Source organism: Panthera uncia, chromosome C2 (genome assembly GCF_023721935.1).
Source record: "Panthera uncia isolate 11264 chromosome C2, Puncia_PCG_1.0, whole genome shotgun sequence".
Classification (NCBI taxonomy): Eukaryota; Metazoa; Chordata; class Mammalia; order Carnivora; family Felidae; genus Panthera; species Panthera uncia.
The window spans coordinates 12210760-12231698 of NC_064810.1; the positions used below are offsets into that span (position 1 = coordinate 12210760).

General features: G+C 50.5%; 1 protein-coding gene across 2 annotated transcripts in view; it reads left to right on the forward strand.

Annotated features, from left to right (window-relative positions):
• Nucleotides 1-20371, forward strand: part of URB1 (URB1 ribosome biogenesis homolog) — a 72899-nt gene extending 52528 nt beyond the window's left edge. The window contains exons 29-40 of one of the 2 annotated variants that reach the window (XM_049627927.1): nucleotides 1438-1609; nucleotides 2108-2210; nucleotides 11815-11975; nucleotides 12535-12646; nucleotides 13573-13679; nucleotides 14195-14338; nucleotides 15443-15552; nucleotides 15941-16138; nucleotides 17309-17550; nucleotides 17957-18553; nucleotides 19582-19804; nucleotides 19882-20371. In XM_049627927.1, the coding sequence (XP_049483884.1) occupies nucleotides 1438-1609; nucleotides 2108-2210; nucleotides 11815-11975; nucleotides 12535-12646; nucleotides 13573-13679; nucleotides 14195-14338; nucleotides 15443-15552; nucleotides 15941-16138; nucleotides 17309-17550; nucleotides 17957-18553; nucleotides 19582-19763 (2128 nt within the window). In that variant the 3' untranslated portion in view covers nucleotides 19764-19804; nucleotides 19882-20371. Of the gene's footprint in view, nucleotides 1-1437; nucleotides 1610-2107; nucleotides 2211-11814; nucleotides 11976-12534; nucleotides 12647-13572; nucleotides 13680-14194; nucleotides 14339-15442; nucleotides 15553-15940; nucleotides 16139-17308; nucleotides 17551-17956; nucleotides 18554-19581 lie in introns of both variants that reach the window. The other variant, XM_049627925.1, reaches the window with a different exon arrangement.
• The last annotated feature ends 568 nt before the right edge of the window (nucleotides 20372-20939 follow it).

Consider the following 20939-nt stretch of genomic DNA (forward strand, 5'->3'; position numbering starts at 1 on the left):
GAGAGAACCCCAAGCAGGCTCCACACTGTCACTGCAGAGCCCGACTTAGGGCTCAAACTCACGAGGGACCATGAGAACAAGACCTGAGCCAAAATAAAAGAGTCAGGACACTCAACCAATGAAGTCACCCAGGCGCCCCAGACTATTTATTTTTTGACTTGAATGACTGTCGTTGATCTGCACAGAAATGAGCGTGTATCGAGAATTCAAAGATAGGTTCATTGAGCCCTTGCCAGGGCTGGGTGCTGGGTCAGCGCTGTTGAGAATACCTAGAGGAATAAGACACAGTCTTGCTGTCTGTTGAGGGGGTCAGATTGTTGTAAGTGTAACTCCTTTTGATTGGCCTTTGGTGGTGAAGGCCGGCGGTTATGGCACGTGAGGGCACCCTCTCCCTAGGGGAACCAGGGAATGCTTCGTGACAGGGTTGGCATTGGAGGGATTTGATGGAGCTGAAGTTGGTGGCGGAGCCTGGGGACACCATGTGGAGGGAACAGTGTTTCAATGGCTGTGAGTCGGGAAAGTCATACATTTCTGGGCACGGTGAGGTCAGCTTCTGTGCATCACAGGATATGTGTAGGGACAAGGTGGTGGGAAAGCTAGACAGGCTGGTTGGTAAGGGTTTTAAATATCAGACTGAAATAATATCATTTCCATCCAGGCAACGAGATAGCTGATAGACATTTTGGGACAGAGACATGGCCCTCCTCTGAGCTGGGCTTTCAGGGAGCATCCTCTAACAGTGGGGAGGTGGGGAGGAGGTAGTGGGGAGGGAGGGAGGAGGAAGGCGAGGTGGTTTCTTGGGGGCAGCTGTAATGGGTGTTGGTGGCATAAAAGGTCGAGGTGTTTATATAAAAGACTTGAGGCAGGGACAGCCAGAAGGCTGTTCGTGCAGACCTGCTCTACTCGCGGCCACCTGTGAACAGGAGAGGGTTTGAATCGGTAAAGCGTCATCAGGCAGCCAGGATTCTGCTGCTGTGACCCAGGACGGACTCAAGCCAGACCCCCCCAGTTTTGCCTTCCAGCTGTGCCACTAACCCGCTGGGCAATTGACTAGCTGAGCAACTTTCTTAACCCTCTTGGTGTCTCTTCCCCCGTTTGCAAAATGGGAGTAGCAACAGTACCTACCTTATGGGGTTGTTACACAGATAAGCGAATTAATGGGTGTGGGGGGTTTAGAGTAAGTGGCACATCATAAGCTCCATACAGGTGTCATTGTCCCCCCCCCCCCCCCCCCCCCCCACACCCTCTTCATTGCTGGCATCTCCACCACCCCTCTTCCCCCTGTGTCATGATGGAAATGAAATGATACATGCTCTGGACAATGCCTGGAGTGTGCTGGCTGCTGGACCAAGCTACCCATGACGGTCATTGTCATCAGCATCGATTCTGCTCCTGTGGGGCCCTGTGACCAGTGTGCTCTCCCTTGTCCCGCTCCAGAGTGCTGCTGTGGGGCCCAGTGGCTGTGGAGCATCACAAGACGTGCCGGAGTCTGGGCAAGTCGCTGTGGCAGCAGCCGAGCGTCGGCGACATCCTCCGCCTGCTGGATCGGGACCGGATGATGAAGACCATCCTCCACTTCCCCCAGAACCGGAGGCTGCTGCCCCCTGAGGTGCAGGGGGCCCCCAGGGCAGAGCTGTTGGGGAACGCTCCCGGCAGCCACGGGTGCCATTGTGCTTGCCTGGCAGCTGTGAGTGCCGTGGTGCTTGCTCCTTTGAGGGTTCTGTTTGCACCCTCTACTTTGGCACACTGTGCATCCTGTGACATGCCGTGCTGTTTCTCTTAGGGTTTGTTAACATCAAGTTAAGTAAAATCCCAACTGTACGCAAAGCTACCAAGACAGGACCCCCATTGGCCCGTCACTTAGCTTCGACAGTTATGAGCACTGGCTGTGCGTATTTCATTTGTAACTTCCCCCGTAAGAAAGGCTAACTCGAAGCAGAGCCAACGATATCCATTTCATGCAGAAGCAGTTTTTTTACGGAGCCATTTTATTTTATGCTTTTGAATATTCACAATAATTGGAACTCTAGATACAGTGGGTGAGCATTCACATGTTATTACGTTTAAGAGGCCAAACCACACATCTTTTTGTTTCGGGCTATTTCAGGATGGACAGGAACTGATCTTCAAAGACAGGAACACAGTGGATCTAGATGGCCTTTATGACCCCTGCTTTCTCCTGCATCTCTTCAGTGAATTGATCAGGCCAGGTAACTGCAGCCTTCTCTGGTGCGCAGCTGGAGGAGCGGGCTTCTTTTCTAAACAAAAATTTTTTTTAATGTGTATTTATTTTTGAGAGCGAGAGAGCGAGCGAGCATGAGCGGGGAGGGGCAGAGAGAGCGGGAGACACAGAATCCCAAGCAGGCTCCAGGCTCTGAGCCATCAGCACAGATCCCGATGCAGGGCTGGAACTCACAAATTGTGAGATCATGGCCTGAGCTGAAGTCGGACACTCAATCTACTGAGCCACCCAGGTGCCCCCGGAGGAGCGGGTCTCTCATGGTAGTCCCCACCGTGATAATTGAGGATTGTAATTAATCCCAGGAGGATCCTTATCTGCCTTCTCACCTTTTCAGGAAAGTAACAGTGAATGTTTTGAATATAGTGACTTGAAAAAAAAAAATTATAATTTTAAAATTTGGGAGCGTCCCTTCACGCTTGATCTTTTTCTAACTCTGTAGCAAGAGGCTTTTCTGAATTCTCACTAGGTAGTGATCCAGTACCACCAGATTTTATCCTTGAGAATGAGTGAGAGCCTGCCGAGGTTGGCTTTTTCTTGGCTTATGTATATTTTTGAAATTGTATTTTGTGTCTAGTAGCCTGAGGATGGGAGTCTTCATGAGTGAACGGGAGGGAGGAGGCAGACCGCAGACATACGCACACGTACCCACTAGGGCGGACGGGTCTGATTCCCAGGTCAGGCAGCTCTGTTGGTTTGGGACATTTCGTCAGCGACAAGCGTGTCATATCCCATTGTGGTTTTAATGTGCATTTTCCTAGTGGCTGATGATGTCCAGCGTCTTGTGGTTCATTTGCCATCTATACGCGTCCTCTTTGTTGAAATGTCAGGTCATGTCTTTTGCTCATTTTCTTTTTTTAACAAAAAGTTTTTTTTTAATGTTTTTATTTATTTTTGAGACAGAGAGAGAGAGACAGAGCATGAGCAGGGGAGGGGCAGAGAGAGAGGGAGACACAGAATCCGAAACAGGCTCCAGGCTCTGAGCTGTCAGCACAGAGCCCGACGCGGGGCTCGAACTCACAGACCGTGAGATCGTGACCTGAGCCAAAGTCAGATGCTTAACTGACTGAGTCACGCAGGTGCCCCTCTTTTGCCCATTTTCTAATAGGATTTTTTTTTTTTTTTTTTTTTTTTTTTTACTGTTGAGTTTTGAGGGTTCTTTATATATTCTAGATACTTATCCTTCATTGCATATGCGGTTTACAAATATTTTCTCCCAATCCGTAGCTTGCCTTTTCATCCTCTTCACAAAGTCTTTGACAGAGCCAAAGTTTTTTGTTCTGGCCAAGTCCAATCTAGTGGTTTTCCTATTTATGGATCACACTTGTATTGGTATTCCTGGCTGGAGAGGCTAGAGTGGCCCATGACTGCTCTTCACTGGGCCTCCCCCTGACAAGCCTCTGATGCCCAGTAGGGGGGCAGGAGGGGCCTCTGGTTACTGCCTCCCTCCCCCTATTTCCATCTAGGCCTCCTCCGACAGACGCCAATCCGGCAGGGGTCTTGGGGCTCTGTGTCACAGCCTGGCAGGCTGAAGGCCGGGCTCCGCACTTGCCTTCACTGGCGCGGGTGGGAGCCAGCCCCGCGGCTTTCTGTGAGGTGTTTGGCTGAAGCAGAGCAGTTACTTATTACCTGAGTTTTCTGTCTGGCTAGGCTGCTTCTTTTCTAGTCTTTTGTCTAGAGACTAGAAAGAGTAGGCTTTTGTTCAGGTATTGTCTGTGACTGTTGATTTTCGGAGTTGTTGGCTTCTTCAGCTCGAAGTCTGGGACACCAGAAGCAGAAAGAAAACACAGGGAACTCACCTGAGGTCCCCCAGCCGGTCAGCTTCCTTTCCACCTTTTAGAGTCCAGTATATTTGAGTTGTACTTACTAGTAAAAGTAGAGAAAATATCATCAACTCCATCGTCCCAGAATCATACATCTAATGTAAGTAATTTTTACCATTAGATGTCATATTCACAGTTCAAAAGTCAGGTGGTACCAAAGGGTGTGCGGTGAAACTCTCCTTCCCCGCCCCCGACCTCTCACCATTGTTTCCTCCTAGTGGGGACACGTTACCTGTTCCTCGCATGCGTTCCTGGGCCCAGCTTGCTTCTTTAAGACCTGTCATGACTCTAGCCGGGCCTGCGCAGAGGGCCGCCCAGGGACAGGCGTGGTGTGCGGGTAGAGGCGCACGGTCCCCGTCTCTGCTCTTCGCCGTGGCCGGCGTGATGCCAGCAGGGACCCCAGGCTCCTTCCTGCTGAACTTAACATCCACGTGGATTTAGGTACACTAGGAGACCATGTCTCCTTATTCGTGCCGTTCTGTTCGTTTTTCAGCTTGAAGTTGTCTTTTTATGGGGCGCCTGGGTGGCTCAGTTGGTTAAGTGACTTCGGCTCAGGTCGCGATCTCACAGTTCGTGGGTTCGAGCCCCGTGTCAGGCTCTGTGCCGACAGCTCAGAGCCTGGAGCCTGCTTCGGATTCTGTGTCTTCCTCTCTCTCTCTGCCCCTCCTCTGTTTGCGCTCTGTTTTTCTCTCTCTCTCAAAAAATAAACATTAAAAAAAAAAAAAAAGATTTAAAGGTGTCTTTTTATGCTCCAGCGTGAACAGATTGGTGCTGCCTTTCCTAACAACAGGATGACAGGGCTGGGTCTCCTCAGGGCTTTCCCACTGGTGGCCCCTGGGGTTGCTGTAGTGCCCTGGCCTCCGGAGGTGTGGTGTTCTGTGGCTGAGCTAGATTTCATCTGCTGGAGAGCCAGCCATTTCAGGTCCGCCGCAGATCGCCGTAATGGCAAGCGGGTATCCTAACCGTCCCGGTGACTTCGCAGCAGATTAACCTAGGCACATGGACCAGCGTGCAGCCTGGAAGCTCTCCTTCCCCCACCCCTGCCCTGGCAGCACTGATGAGGTCTGTTTCTCATCAAATGTGAAAATAGATTTTCCACAGTCTGCAAATATGAGGTAACTTGAGTGGATTACAACAAATCATTTAGTCGGTTGCTTGGTCTCTTAATAGAGCTTTTAAGAGACAGAAGGCAGAGGCTTGGACGACACTAATAGAAAAGTACTAAAAATAGGACACAGTGTTTTTCTCGGAATCTTGAAGATTGCCCTTTTTGGGTCGGGAGGACAGTGTCTGGGAGGCCTTTTGTGAAGAGAGCTAATTAGGAAGTGGGCTTTTAAGTTAGGGAAATCTCCAAACACAGCCTATTTTAAGTTCTATTGGCATGATACAGGTAGGAAGATTTGCAAAACATGCCTGCCCTAAAAAGGATTTGTGGTAGCTTAAAATACCAGTTGCACTAAAGTCATTCACAGTAAAGCAGAAAATTTTGAAAAGTATAGAGGTGGATAGAGATACGAAAGTATGAAAATATTAAAAGAAACAAACAAAAATTAGGTCATTAAATTTTGCTCAGGAATACTTATCGTCCAGAACAAAAAGTAGAAACGTAATGTTTTAAATAAATTTTGTCGTCTGATAAAAGGAAGCATACCAGTTTGTAGGGAAATTTCTAGCAGTAAAACGGTAAGTTGAACAGAACAGAAATCTATGAACAGCATATGGCCAATGTAGGCTAGGTTTATTGTTGTTGAATTAAATCATGAATCTATTTTTCATATTCTTTTTAACACGTGTTTTTCTCTTTGCTTTTGCTCTGGTGAAGCAAGCATGAAGAATGTTTTGTTTTGTTTTTTAACTTTTTTTTTAATGTTTATTTATATCTGAGAGAGAGAGCACGCGAGCAGGGGAGGGGTGGAGAGAGAGAGAGAAGGAGACACAGAATCCTAGGCAGGCTCCAGGCTCGGAGCTGTCAGCACAGAGCCCGACGTGGGGCTCGAACCCACAAACTGTGAGATCGTGACCTGAGCCAAAATCGGACGCTTAACCGACTGAGCCACCCAGGTGCTCCATCACAAAGAATGTTTTAAATGAACTTTAATTGAAGTGTGATGTAGAGAAACGACCACAAATCCTATGTGTGTGGTGGGAGTTTTGGTGAAATCACCAGCTGGATCAAGGAGCAGAACATAGTGGGCAGCTCTCCCTAGTCAGTATCCCTTCCTCCCCAACAGGAGCCAGGGCCCTGTATTTGAACTTTATGCATTATGTGTTCTCTTGTCTCAGCTCCGTTTACCCCACATTATGCTCGTGAGTCCTTCGTACCGTGTGTAGCACAGAAAGCTCTCGACAAAATGTTGTTACTTCCTGCAGTGACACCTGGGTCCAAGTGTTGCTAATGTCTTGCGATCCTAAATTGGGCATGTGATTAGTTTTTAAGCGTGACTGCCAGACTTCAGAGAAACTACAGTCTCACTTCTCCCGTTCAGCCTTTTGCTAAAAAGGGGAACCTGTTTTCTTAACCTTACTGCTTCCCTGCTTTGAGTCCTTGGCTGAGAAACAGGGTCAGCCAGGGCTGTTAGCAATGACAGTGACAGATGCTTTTTCCACAGTGAATTCTTGCCCTCAACAGAACTGGACTGAGATCTTCAGCTCCTAAATCACGTGTGCCGCCAAACGGGGAGGCCGGCGTGCAGCTCTCTGAGCCTCGTCACCAGACCACGGGGACACAGGCCCCGTGGACTCCTCTCTCACCTGCCAGGCCGCCCCGGAGGGAAGTGGTGTAGAAGGAGGCGTCAGGAGGAGCCTGGCAGCTCCATAATACCACCACTGAAGCCCACAAAAGAGGGGCTGCTTTTTATTTTAATCCTGGAGAACCATGCTGGTTGAGCCTGGTGAATCTTTAATCTTCAGATAGCATCTGAAGATCTGTTACCGCAAGGCCAAATTGCTGTTCGCGAGGGCCCTGAAACAGAGTGGTGGTGTTTATAACCGTTTTTTTAATAGCCTATTATACTTTCTGCACCCCCATGGCAGCTTTTTTCCTTAAATGTTACAAAGCCAGGACTTCATGAAACAGCAGATGACCACCGACGTGAAATTGACTTTTCCTCATGGACACGTGGAAAGTCCATTTGTCTTAGAGAATGTCGCTGATTACTAAAAATACCCTAGCCAGCTGAGTGCTAGCTGTTTTTAGTGAGCGTGATATTAAATGTTTAGACTGTTCTCGGTCTCAAATATATTCCATTTATGTGTGTTGGTTATGGAGGTGTGTAGCTGTATCTTACCACATCTCGTCTTTCCCGAAACAGTATGCTATCCCACAGTTGGATGGTTTTTTTTTAAGCTTTTTGAGTTTTCCTTCCTCATCAAAACTAGTCACTTACTAGAAATGATAAAATTTAGTCTGTACACTCTTGGAGCCCAAGAGGCTTCCCATTATTCTTTTTTCATCCTTTTACTTGTAATCTGCATGTTGGTATTAAAAGTGGTTTCCTGTTGACACATGGATTTGGGCTCTGCCTTTTTGAAATCCAGTCTGACCATCTCTGCCTTTTAGTTGGAATGTGTACACCCTTTACATTTAGTGTGATTATTGGTCCGATTCTGTGTTGTTTTCTTTGTTGGCTTTTAGCTACAGTGCACGTGTGTGTGTGTGTGTGTGTGTGTGTGTGTGTGTGTGTGTGTGTTAGGGTGTGTAGTACTCCCCTTCAGTTTATTGCAGTTCACTTTCAAGTGGGATTATATACCACTCTGTGGATAGTAGAAGCACCGTACAACAGTATTAATCCATCCCTGCCCCTCCTGGCTTTCCATGCTGTTCTTACCATACATTTTACTCCTGTGTGCTGTGACACCCACAATATGTTGTTGTTTTTGCTTCAGATTGTCGGTTACCTTTTAAAGAGATTTAAATGTCTTATATTTATCATTTTACAGTTGCCCTTTCTGGTTCTCTTCATTCCTCTGTGTAGACTCAGATTCCTATCTCCTTCCTTCTGCCTGAAGTACTTCCTTTAAGAATTCTTGTAGTTTCAGGGGCGCCTGGGTGGCTCAGTCGGTTAAGCGTCCAACTTTGGCTCAGGTCATGATCTCACAGTCTGTAAATTCAGGCCTCACATCGGGCTCTGTGTTGATACTGGAGACTGCTTCAGATTTTGTGTCTCCCTCTCTTTCTGCCCCTCCCCCCTCACAAAAAGTTAAAAAAAAAGAGCTCTTGTAGTTGAGGGGTACCTGGGTGACTCAGTCAGTTGGGTGTCTGACTCTTAATCTCGGCTCAAGTCATGATCTCATGGTTTGTGAAATTAAATCCCTGATAGCACAGAGCCCGCTTGGGATTCTCTCTCCCTCTTTCTGCCCCTCCCCTGCTTGTACTCTTTCTCTCTCTCACACAATAAATAAAGTTAATAAAAAAGAGGGGCACCTGGATGACTCAGTCAGTTGAGTGTCTGACTTTTTGATTTTCGGCTTAGGTCATGATCCCAACATTGTGGAATCGGGCTCTCTCTACAATGAGCATGGGACCTGTTTAAGATTCTCTCTGTCTCTCCTGCCCCGATTGCGCAGTCTGTCTGTCTGTCTGTCTCTCTCAAAAAAGAATTCTGGTCATTCATGTCTGCTAATCAGTTCTTTCAGGTTTTTCATAGGAAAAAAACCTTAACTTTTAAAAGGTTTTCATGGGGTATAAAATTCTAGACTGACAGGTTTTTTTTCTTACCGTACTTGAAAGATGATGCCACCTGATTTTTGGATTGCATTGTTTCTAACAAGCAACCAACCGTCGTTCCTACTTTTGTTTCTGTATATGTTGTGTGACTGCTTTGAAGATTTTCTTATTGGTTTCAAGCAGTTTAATTATGTGCTTTCGTGTGACTTTCTTTATGTTTCTTATAGTTGGGGTGTTCAGTGAGCTTGGCTCTGTAGGTTTATAGTTCTTGTCAAATTTGGAAAAACTTTGGCCATTGTTTCTTCAAACTTTTCAGGACTTCAACTACACATATATTAGCTCACTTGAAAATGATCCCACAGCTCACGGATGTTCTGTTCCTGGTGTAAAATTTTTTTTCTCTGTGTGTTTCAATTTGGATCATTTCTGTTGCTGTCTTAGAGTTCATTAATCTCTTTTTCTGTAATGTCTAATCTGTTAATAATCTCCTTCAGGGCATTTTTCATCTCTGACATTTTAATTTTCATCTTTGGAACCTTGGTTTGGGTTTTTATAGTTTCCATGTGTCTAGTTAACATTTTCAGTATTGTCTCTAGCTCCTTGTACACGTAGACTATAGTTATATTAGTTACACTAGAATTCTAGTTCTGTTACCTTTGTCCTATCTGAGTCATCTTCAAATGGTGGATTTTTCTAATGGGCTATATTCCTTCTTGTTTGAATGTCTGATAATTTTTTAGTGTAAAGCAGACACTATGAATTTTACCTTATTTGGTGCTGGATATTTTTTATTTTTTTAAGTTTATTGATTTATTTTGAGAATACGCACGCACACATGCACGGAAGCTGGGGAGGCACAGAGAGAGAGAGGGAAAGAGGAATTCGAGCGGGGCTCAAACTCATAAACTGAGATCTTGACCCGAGCTGAAATCAAGAATCAGATGCTTTACCAACTGAGCCGCTCAGGCGCCCTGCTGCTGGATATGTTCGTATTCCTGTGAATGTTCTTGAGCTTTGTTCTAGGACACGTTTGAGCTGCTTAGACATGATTTGATCCTTCCAGCCTTGCTTTGAATCTCTGTTAGGTAGGACCAAAGCAGCATTTTAGTCCAGGACAGACAGACTTCACCTCACCACTGAAGAAACACCCTGCTAAGCAGTGTGCCCTCTCCCGGTGAATGTGAGGGTTTCACCCGGGCTGGTGGGACAGGACCCATGTCCAGGCAGGTGTGAGCCTGGGGTTGTCTTTGGTCCTCAGCCTCGGTAGCTTCCTCGTACGCTCTTGCCGGGGCGGGGCACTCGGCCAAAGAGCCTGGTGCTCTCTCCGTGGAACTCTCTTCTCTGGGACTCTCCCTTGTGACATCTGGCCACCTTGGCCTCCCAGGCCTCCTGCTCCATCTCTCTCACACAACCCCGAGCTCTCCAGTCTCAGCCTAGAAGCCTCCAGGCTGCGAGCTGGGACTCTCGGAAGGTTCATCCTGTTCATTTTCACTCTTGGAGATTGCTCTCCTTTATCGCCTCATGTCCAGTGTCTTGCAAATCCTTGTTTTATTTGTTCAGTCTGGTTTTTTAGTTGCTTCAGGTGGACAGGGGAATCCGGTTTCTGCCACTTTTGGCTGGAAGTGGAAATCCTGGTTCTCCTTTGAGGCGGCGTAAACATTGAGAAAGAGGAAGGGGACCGTGCGGAAGCATCCACGCAGCCATTGGTTGCCCTTCGCGGGGCGGTGGGGGGAGGCAGTGCTGGTGGAAGTTACAAGGAGCTGTGCTACTTCTGAGGGACAAAGACACTTTATGGTTTAAAGTGAATTCAGCACCTTTGGGCAGCCACTCACTGGGGGACCATCGCGTGCCCATGCGTGTAGCTGTTTGGATTACAGTACAGAGGAGTAGCTGATGGGTAGGTTTTCTCTTACTGTTCATGCTCAACGTGTTTAAATTGCCAAAATTACCCTTTTAAAAGTCTCACTTTGGGAAAAGAAGAAAAAAAAACTTGGCTTTTTAAAAACATCATTAGTGGTGTATCTTTTATCAATAGATAGTATATTCCAAGATTGCACATTTCACGTGGTTTGTGGGTGTTCTTTTCACTTGGTTTGTATTTAGTGCCTCATTTAACCACATCACCGGTGCCTCAGCCTAAAGAACATCTGCATGGGTGATGGTCATGACCAAACCCTGCGTCATCATTTTTAAACATGGTGACCCATCTCTGTCCCAAGGTTTTTCTTCACAGGTTTTATCTTCTAACTTATGACAGTATTTATGTTGTAAAAGGGCCTGGGTCTTTCTTAAAGAGGGTTTAAAGCGTCCTGAATTTTGTTATTGGTAACCAAGCCCTTTAAGTTGTGGTCCTTGGGGTCCCCTTGTATATCTGACCTTCCCGCTTGGTCACATTTCCTGACGTGATTATGGGTTTTTACAAGGCCTCACATCTCACAGATGGATATCAGCTAGCAAACTCTTTAGACTCTAACTTTTGCTCAGTGTGGTGAGCCTCTCTTCTATGAGATTTTCGTGGTTTGCTTAAAGAAAGGACTAGGGTTGCAGAATGCATATAAGTTAATCCTTCATAGAATTGTTGGGCCGGGTCAGACTGGTTTGCACTGGCTGAATTTCCCAGCTTCCCTGCCTTTGGTATTTTCCTTAGCGGTGTTTGTAGCTAGGAACTCAGATGCTGCAGACTGAACAAGGTGGAAACGGGGAGCTGGTTTTCTCTGCTGGCTCCGCAGTCGTGTCCCCCAGGTCACCAGCATGCTCGGATCTCATGTCTCGGGTCTGAATGGCACCTCCGTTCTTCTCTGACTCGTTGAATGTTGTGAGAAGTAATGAAATAGTCCTGATTGGGATTTATAAGCATTTTAGAAGTTGAAAGTATGGCTTCTTGTCATAAAAGGGAAGACAGGCTTTTGTCCAACTTCAGCAGAAGCTAAGGGGGGCTGGAGAGACCTGTATTTCTTGTATCTAGCTAGCACTTGTTGCTGATGTCGGCAAAATGCAAAAGGAAATTTAATTGTCCGTGTTGCACAAGCATTGTGATCGCGCGCGCGCGCGTGTGTGTATTTAATGCTCTATTTTATTTCCCATAGAATTTGTGGTAGATTGTCGAAAATTTTTGGACTCCAATTCTCTGGGCCTAACCGTCGCGGCTCTCAGCAGCTATGACCCTCAGATGCGAGCTGCGGCCTACTACGTCCTGGCGGCCTACTACTCGCAGCTGGAGGGGGCACGGTTCCGAGAGCAGCCCCAGGTGAGTGCGCTTCAGGGAGCTGGTTCTCCGCCGCATCCGGTAGAAGGCCTTTTGCGTAACACAGAAGCGTGTTGTCGGGAGCCTTCTGATAAGGAACCGAGGTCCGCTCCCCTTCAGGGAGTGATGATGCTGGGGGTTGCCTCTGCTTCTCAATTCCGGGGAGATTGAGAAAGCTCTCCCCTTTCGACAGTCTTCTTGTGCGGAGGTGGGCAGAGCGGTTCGGTTTCTTTGGCCTGGGCTGTGGCTGAGGCAGCTGTTACCCAGGACTCACTGAGGCTCAAAAGCGTGTGCCCCAAGGTGGCGGGGAACCGGAGCAGACTGGGTTGTTGGGGTGTGAAGCCAGGGTTCTCTCCACCTGTGTGCACCTGCCTGGCTCCTCAAGGGACAGCAGAAGCACTCTTAAGATGGCAGTGAGCAGGGACGTTGCCTTTATATGCGTCCCGGGATGTGAGGAGCAGGCCACCCGGCAAAGCTGTGGTTTAAGCTGCACGAGTCAAGGCTGATCACAGCTGTTCTGAAAATTCTTTTTTTTTCCCCCTTCTTCTTTCCTGGTTTTAAGCTACTTTACCTGTTGGATGTAGTCCGGAATGGGATCCGAACTCAGAACATGAGACTCACCTTTACCTTGACTCTCTTCATTGCCAAAGCAGCCCTGCAGATTTTGAAACCAGGTACTGCTGGTAGGACTAGGTTGGGGTGAGGTTGAAATGTCGAGACTGATCACGTCCACTTGTCGGCGTCAGTCCCGCAGGCGTGGTCCGTCACATGTGTGAGAAGGGACGTGTCCGGGTCATCCAGTGGCACGGTCGTATTCAAATGGGGAAGCAGTCCCCCGCCTGAAGCCCCCATGGTCACATAGCTTGTCCGAGGCCCCACAATTCATCTGTAGTCAATTCAGCTGTTAGAATTCAGATCTAGTGTTCGTTTACTCTTGCATATTTTTTCTTCTCCTTAGAAATTACTGGAGGAAAGCGAGTAATTGGTCATTTGTAGACTCTAAAGAAAAAGACTGTTCCAAGAAAATATCTTAGCAGAGGCCATGGTGGTTGGTCTTGGCCTTCTGTCCAGTGCAGCCTCTCAGACCTCATGTCAGGGTCAGGGGCATAAGCAGCAGTGGGCACGGGGTGGCTCCGAGGACCCAGGCGTCTGGACAGGTTGGAGGTGGCGATCGAGGGGGAGGAAGCATCTGTCCCCATCGGCCTCGTTGCATTCCAGAGCCAAGTGCCCCGGGGGTGTCTGAGCCTCCTGTGCTGTGACAGTGACCTTCATTTGGAGGCCGACGGGGCTGGGTGTCAGCCACCTGTGTAACCAGGTTCCACTCTGCGTACCAGCTGGTTGGAGCTTGCACAGTGGGCTGCTGGCTGGGGAGGGGCAGCTCGCGGTCTCGGAACTGTGAGCCAAAGTCTGCACGCAGCACAGAACTAAGGTGCCTTATTGCAGCCTGATTCTCGGGAGCTGCTAACCTGGATAAGGATGCAAAAGCTCCCCGGGGGGAAGGGATTGATGTCTGCCCCCCCAGATCCCGTTCCCCAACTCCAGCAGAGCACGAGGGTCCCGCTGGTGCCTGCTGGAAGCCACTGTCTGCCTTTGTCCTCAGAGGAACACATGTACCTGAAGATCAGCAAGTTCCTGCTGTCACACGAGTACTTGAATATGAACAAGGTTCCAGGCTTCTACCAGTTCTTCTTCAGCTCAGACTTTGAGGTAATGCTTCTCGAGTCCCCGGGGGCCCCCAGAAGACTCCTCTTTTGGACTTGCAGCCACTGCTGTCCTGGCATCCTCGCCTTGCTTGGCACAGTTGGTGGCATGGCTGCGCGAGCCGTGTTGGAGCAAGAAGATCACGTGGTCTTGCTCGTAGAAATGCTTTTCACTCCACGCGTTAAGTTTTAGGTGGCTTCTCACACCTTAAAAAACTTCTGAGGCCTAAGCTGTGTGGCGTTCTCGTATTTTCTTGGCGAATGGCCGGGTTAAGCATTAAATGTGCTTTTGTAGGACACCTGCTCGAGTGGACATAGTGCGGTGTGTGAACTTGACCCGCTCCTTTCCTTCTGATCTGAAGGAACCGAATCGGCTGTTGAGGGATTCTGATCACATAATCAGAAATAGACAGACTGTTTGCTGCCGTGGCTGCTTCCGTTGCCACCACTTGAAAATGGTGGGGTCGGAAGAGCCGTCTTTCACTTGCATAACAGTAGTTTCCCGTTTCTCCTGGGTCACAGCAAAAGACGGAACAGGAATGGGTGTTCGGGATCCTGCGGCAGGGGATGCGGGACAAACACTGCTATGAGCTCTACGCCCGGCGAGGGGTCTTCCACACCATCCTGGCCTTCTTCAGCAGCCCCCTGTGTGACGACGAGGCACAGGTAGGCGGGCCCCGCGGTCTGTTTGAGAACAAAAGGTCCGTGCTTTTGCTCACGCTTTTATCTGGAAGTCAGACCCGTGTGAATTCTAATCCCAGCCTGGATGTGACCAACCCACTCGTGTGACATTAAGCTGACTTCCCACGAGGGGAAAGGCTGGCACTCGCTGCTGCCGTTCCCTGTTGAAATGCTGTTCCTTGTGGCTCCTCTCCCGTGCCCTCGCCTGGTGGTGAGGTCTGTGCAGAGGGCAGAGCCAAAACAGCGATCATGAACCTTTGGAGCTGGCTACGAAGCCTAGCAACAAATTACCCCCATAAATGACTGACGTGCTTTTGCGGAGACCTTCTTGAGCCACCAGTATTTCACTAAATGCACAGAAGCTCGAAACTCAGCTAGGAAACAAGAGTCGGGAGTTGAAGCCGATAGTCTTACAACCAGGGAGGGGATCCCTTCAACCGAGAGCTTGTGTGTGTATGTGTGTGTGTGTGTCATTCCCCTCAATGCCCTGGGTGGCTGGAGGGAGTAAGTAGGGAGAGTTTTCAGTATCTGGATTAACTTCCAGCCCCGTCAGCTTTTGTGTCTGATCGGATATAAAACCTGTATAAATAGGAGCAAGTCAGAAGCAAGAAACACGCTGGAAGAAACTTGAGTCTGGGTATGATAGTTATTTCTCCCGACGAGGGAGAATGAGAAGATACCCACTTCACAGCTCCAGGGGCGGCCCCATTCTTATGTCCTCCCTTCCAGATGCTAAAACTGAAGGGACAAAATGGGCCGCCAGCTGTTTGGGCTAGAAATGGGTCCACATCCCCTGCCAGGCTCACACTGGGCCATGTGCTTTCCGAGCCGTGTCTTTGTGCCTGTGGGTTGGTTCCTTACGATGGGTTAGCAGGGGCGGTCAGCCCCAGTGCCTGGCACTTGCCGTGGACGTCTGTGTCCTCTGGCCGGCCATGGCCACCACTCTTACAGACGTGGCAGAGCCAGCCTCTTGTGTGGCCAGCGCCCGGAAATGGATACGACATACCGTTAACGTTGTTTAAGTTGTTCCTTTCACCAGGTAAGTTCAGTTCCCCTACTGAGAAATAACTCTTCATTTTGGGTTTTCAGATTTGGATTCTGGAAATTCTACAGAACGCTGCCCGGGATGCCCAGTCTGCCTACGAGATCCTACGGGACTATAGCCTTTTAACGTGGGTTTTACACATCCTTGAGAGCAAGTAAGCGCCTCATGTGTGAGCGGTGTGTCGAGTGGGGAGAAGGTGGGGTGGAGACCGTGGTGTTCACTGCTGGCTTTAGTGGTGACTGGAAACGTGCCGAACAGTCCGTCCCGTCTAGCGGTCGCCCACCAGGAAGGAGAATCGGGGCCCCACCCTGGGTTGCAGCATTTGGAGGGCAGGCTCCCCGTTTTCACGTGGATGCTGTGACTTTGGGGGCTGCGGTGGGGGTGAGCAGAAGGAATCGCTGCGAGAAGGAATAGTCTGCCACCCACCACCAGGCGCTGCCACTGTGGGCATAAGTGTGTCCCGAGGTGCCCCCCACCCTTGCTCCAGCCGAGGTCGCTGAGAGGAGAGGATATGGCAGCGAGCGTTCCGTATTTGGTTTCAGGTTTCTGGAGACCCAGCTCCTGTCCAACATAATCTCCTTGCTGCACACACTGTGGGTGACCAACCTGGGGGACAAGGGAGTGGAGTCTGAGGGCCCGCCTCCTCACAAGCCAGGGTCCCAGGAGCCCCCGAAGCTGCTCGCCCTGCACCTGGTCAACGAGTTCCTGTATGTTCTCATTGTGCTCACAAAGCACCTGAGGTAAGCCCCTGCCCGCCAGGCGTGACCGTGTCACCTGTGGACGTCACCACTCAGTGGTCCCCTTGGTCACAGCTTCACAGGGCTGAGCCACACGGCTGCTGTCAGTTGTGGGTGACGTTAGGAAACCTCTTAGCTGTTTCTGCTTTTCTACTTCAACTTTATGAGGCTCCTTTCAAGACACCGAGAACTTAACACTCTAAACACCTAAAACCTGTCATACCAGATGGCTTTTAGCAGACAAACAACTCCCTTGATATTTTGATTCAAGCACTCGTGTATTTTGTAGAAAGAACGTATTTTCCATCACCTTAAAGCGTGTTCCCAGACTTGCTTCTGCCTTCGTTAGCCTGCACAGATTCACTTATCCCAGAATCTTCTTGAAAATTTCAGTATTTTCATATGACCTCTTAGAAGAATCCCCCTGATTTCCTCAGAGAGCTACACTCTCCTCAGATCCCACCGTCTTAGAGAAAATAGAGTCTGTGCACTCAGAGTTCTGACTTAGGAACAGGGGTGTGCTAACTGGAACCAGAAGATTGATCACAAATGGATTATAATCTCAGAGTGAAAACTTTCTTGATAGAGGACAGGGCATTTGGTCTTAGGTTGTTTTGAATTAAGTTGTTAAGTCAGTGCCGACAGACCTGTTTCTCATTTCGGGGTCGTTGAAAGACAGGTTGGTTTTTGAGAACCGATGGCAATTTGAAATAATTCTAAAATCGTGTGGAGCAGGTGCTAGCGTATTTTAAATTCCCTGGGGTTCAGAACGTATTTCTTACCGGTGCCCATCGTCGGGTTGGACCACGGATGGGGCTGAGTCTGAGAGGCCGTGAGGCACAGGGAGCCCACTGTCCCACAGTGTTGTGTCAGGTGGCTGGTGCCCAGACGCTCACACTCTCTCCACCTCACTCTCCCTGGTCAGCCATGGTTTCCCAGAGATTTCTGTTCCTCAAGCATGGAGGTCGGACTCCGGTCTCCACTGTGCCTCCCCTGCCGTGGCTTGCTCTCTCCTGTTCGTTGTGCTGGTTCCATGCTCCCTGTGTGTCGTAAAGGCACACTCCGGCGGCGGGTGGGCCGTTTGACCCTCTGGGCGTTGCCCAGCCACCCCCGTCCTGGGCTTTGGGACGAGGAGGCAGCTTGGGCTCAGTCTGCGACGTTGGCTCCCGACAGGCCGACCTTGGCCCCCGCCCAGCTGACCAGCTTCTTCGGGGCGCTCGAGTCCGTGCTGAGGTACCGGGCCACCGTCGTGCAGGCCTTCAAGGACATGAACCGCTTCACAGTGAACGAGACAGTGCTGTCCACCAAGGATGTCCTCGTCCTCCTGCACAAGTGGAGCCTCATCGAGAGAGATGCCAAGCTCCAGGACGACCTGAGAGCAGCCATTGAGAAATACCAAGTCAAGGAGCTGCTGAGTGAGTGTCGGGACCCGACTGTCTGGCGTTCCCCAGACTGTGCCCAGCTCCCCACAGAGCACCCAGCGGTTTGCCTCTCTGAGCAGCGTTTCCGAAGCTGTCGGGGCTTAGGAACAGGGCACACCCGTCCTCGTAGCCCTGCAGAGGTTGCTGGGGAGGCCTGGCTTTGAGCTCTGGCTCTGCCACGGCCGGTGCTCGCCATGAGGGGGAGGGGCGGTGGTGAGGATGAAGCGGGGACCGTCACAGGCCCACGTGGAGCACTCGCCGCGCTCCAGGCGTAGGAACGTGTCCTGTTGGGGCCGAGCCCTCGGGACCTGTAGGCCGCCCTTGTGGCACCCGCCCTCCACCTGGAGCTGCGTGGGGACGGGGGCGTCGGTCTCACTGCCTTCCTTTCCATGTACAACAGAAATGTGCAAGGATAAGAACAAGCCCGCCGTGCCAGCCCGAGCTAAAGGCCCGCGGGGCCGAAAGAGGAGGCCTGGGGAGGCGGAGGAGACGGCCGACCCTGAGCCGCAGGCATCCACCTTGGAGACGTGCAAGGGCCTCCTGAGGTCCATACTGACCCACTGGGGGCCCGCGTTCCCCGTCCCTGACTGCGCTCGGGGCCCCGTGAACGGGGCTGCCCCTGAGAGCGAGGCCCCGGGCCTCGCGTGCGCCGCCGCCTCCCTGGCGGTCGGCTGGGTGCTGCGGTCGGTGGCCGAGCGCCCGCCCGGCAGGGCAGAGGCTTTGGGACTCCTTGGCTGGCTGAAGAGCCACATCTTGCCACAGCCGGTGGTCGTGGCAGAGCTTCTCGGGGACCGTGCTGTGAGGAGTAGCATCTTCAGGCTGTACAGCCAGTCCTGCAGCGCCGAGCAGCTGACGGGCCCCGCGCAGAGCGTGGCCTGCCTCTTCAACACGGTCATGCTGCAGCTGGCGGCCCAGGGCCCGGCAGGGAGCGCCTTCCGCCCGGCGGTCGAGACCCTCTGCCTCTCGTCTCTGAAGGAGAAGGACGAAGCCACTCGAGGTGAGGCTGGTTCGCTCGTCAGAGGCTGAAGGAATGCACCAATGGGTGCGGGGTCCGGAGCAACTCCCGGTCCTTGGAGCCTGTCGGGGACCCTTGATGAAGTATGGATGGGCCCAACCTAAACCCAGTTTGCCATGGGGCCGTGAGCAGGCAGGGAGGAAGCCTCTGCTCTCTGGTCAAGTGCCAGTGACGATTGTGTTTGCAGTGGAGAAGCAAGTGCCCCTCAGAACCGCTGCACAGCAGCGGCTTTGCTACATTTCAGCCATTACTCAAGTGAAGATTACGCTTCACAGCAGTGCGATTGGATGCGTGGGTACAGATGCGTGTGTGTGTATTTGCATATATGTGCACAAGCACGAAAATACGCACACGGTTTATGTGCTTGGCACTTAGCAGGTGCTTAGTGAGGGATTAAGTGCAGGAATGAATGAATGAACCAGCAGCAAAGGCTTAAAAGGCTAAGGAGAACAGAGGGAGGCTGACCATGTGCACGTGGCCTCCTCCCTCTGAGAGGGTTGTTCCTTTCACGGAGGGATGTAAGGGGACCAGGAAAGAGAGATGGGCCAGCAGCCGAGGCAGGTGAACTCACCCTGGGAGTGACCTCTTCTCTCATCTGGATGCCGTCAGGGAGTTGAGTCTGTGCCTGGGAAACCCTGTCCTCTGGCCCATGCTATTGACGAAATGGCGTGAAGGGATCCTTGGAACCTCTTCTCAAACCACGGTTCTGGTTCTCAGCACGGGTGGTCAGGACCAAGAAGAAAGTTGGCTTGTAGTAACTTTTTTTCACGTTCCACACACATTGATCAAATAGAAAGATGAATTTTTTTAAAAGAAAAAAGATTAACCCCAAATTTAAGCAAAATTAATTTGTTTTGAACACCTGCTCACCTCCTGTTGCCAGAGGCATGTGGCACCGTTTACTTGGGTACCGAGCAAAGCTCCCATGTCCCCAGGCGTGTGGGTGGGGTGACTTGTTTTCCAGCGGAGTAGCTTTGTGTCCTGATGGCCTTTGTTGCCCTCTTCCTCAGCCACCGCAGCGTTCCTGGTGTCTCTGTACATTAAGGACGTCTGGCTGGGGGCTCAGCGGCCAGACACCCTCCTAACCCACATCCAGATGATCCGTGACGCCACAGAGGACGCGCCAAAGGGTGACGAGGAGGCTGTCGTCATGCTCTGCAAGGACATGGCCGCCTTGGTCCCCAACGCTTGACGCCCTGCCCTCCGGCGCCTTCTGGCACCAAGTTCTAGAAGGTTAGTTGAGTCGAGGGTTTCCGTGGAAAGCCCGTATAATGACAAGTTCTGTCAGTGTTAACTCCGTTTCCTGACAGGCGAAGTTGGCTTTGTTTGACTCAACGGTGAATGATAAGCTCCGGGGACTGCGTGCACAAAGCGGTCAAAGCCGAAGCAGGCCTGGGTGCTTCCGGCCCACAGGCCCATTCAGTGTTCACACGGGGAGGACCCTTCCTCTTGGCTTCAGTGCTCTTCAAAGAAAATACCTCAAGTTGAGGTAACGCTTCTGAGCACTGAAGGGATTTGTGGATATTAAAGCTAAAGGGTCCAAGAATAGAAGGCGTCAGATAAAGGAGCATGAGGAGAGGTGCTTCAGCTTTTCTTTCCGGTGAAGTCTTACACAGATGTGTACAACTTCTTGAGTGTTAATTATTTTAGTAAATAAAAGGGTATTATGCTAAATCCTTACAGTATAAAAGCGATTTGATCTCTGTCTTGGGAAGAAAGCCTGTATTTTTTTTTTTTTTAATTGTTTCAAAGGGAGGATTTGGGATTCTATAACTTGTTAATAAACGTCTATTTTTGTTACGCTTTTGTGTTTTGCTTATGGATGGTAATAGGCCGTTTCATTTCACAGCAGCCTGCGTCGTAGAGGGTCAGCACCTGACTCTTAACCTTCCTATAGCAATTGGCACAGCGGCTGGCGAACCCAGTGGAGTTGTGGAGCCTGGACGCTTGGAGCTCGGTGTGTGCCTGCGTCCCTCCCGCACGCCGTGGCCCCCGGTTGTTTTTAACGACCTCAGGTTTTAACCAAGATACGAGTGACACCTGTCTGCCTCCAGTCCCTTTACCACGTATGGGCTCATTGTCTAGAAAGCAGGGGGTGGACCCTCCCCTCTGCCCACCCCCCCCCCCCCGCCCCCTGACACAACACTCGCAACAGCGTTTTCTGAGAACATTCCCATGTCAGAATCCTGCTCTTAGGTTCAAGTTAGAAGAGCCCCGTGTTCTTTCTCGCCCTTTTTCTGCGTCTCTGGAGCTCGTGAGCCTCCCCTCCCTCGTCTCCCTTTCTAGCCCACCACCCCCGAGTAAGGCGAGGCTGAGTCTGCCGTCAACTTGGGGAATTAACCGTCAGCCCGCGTCGGCGGCAGTGGGC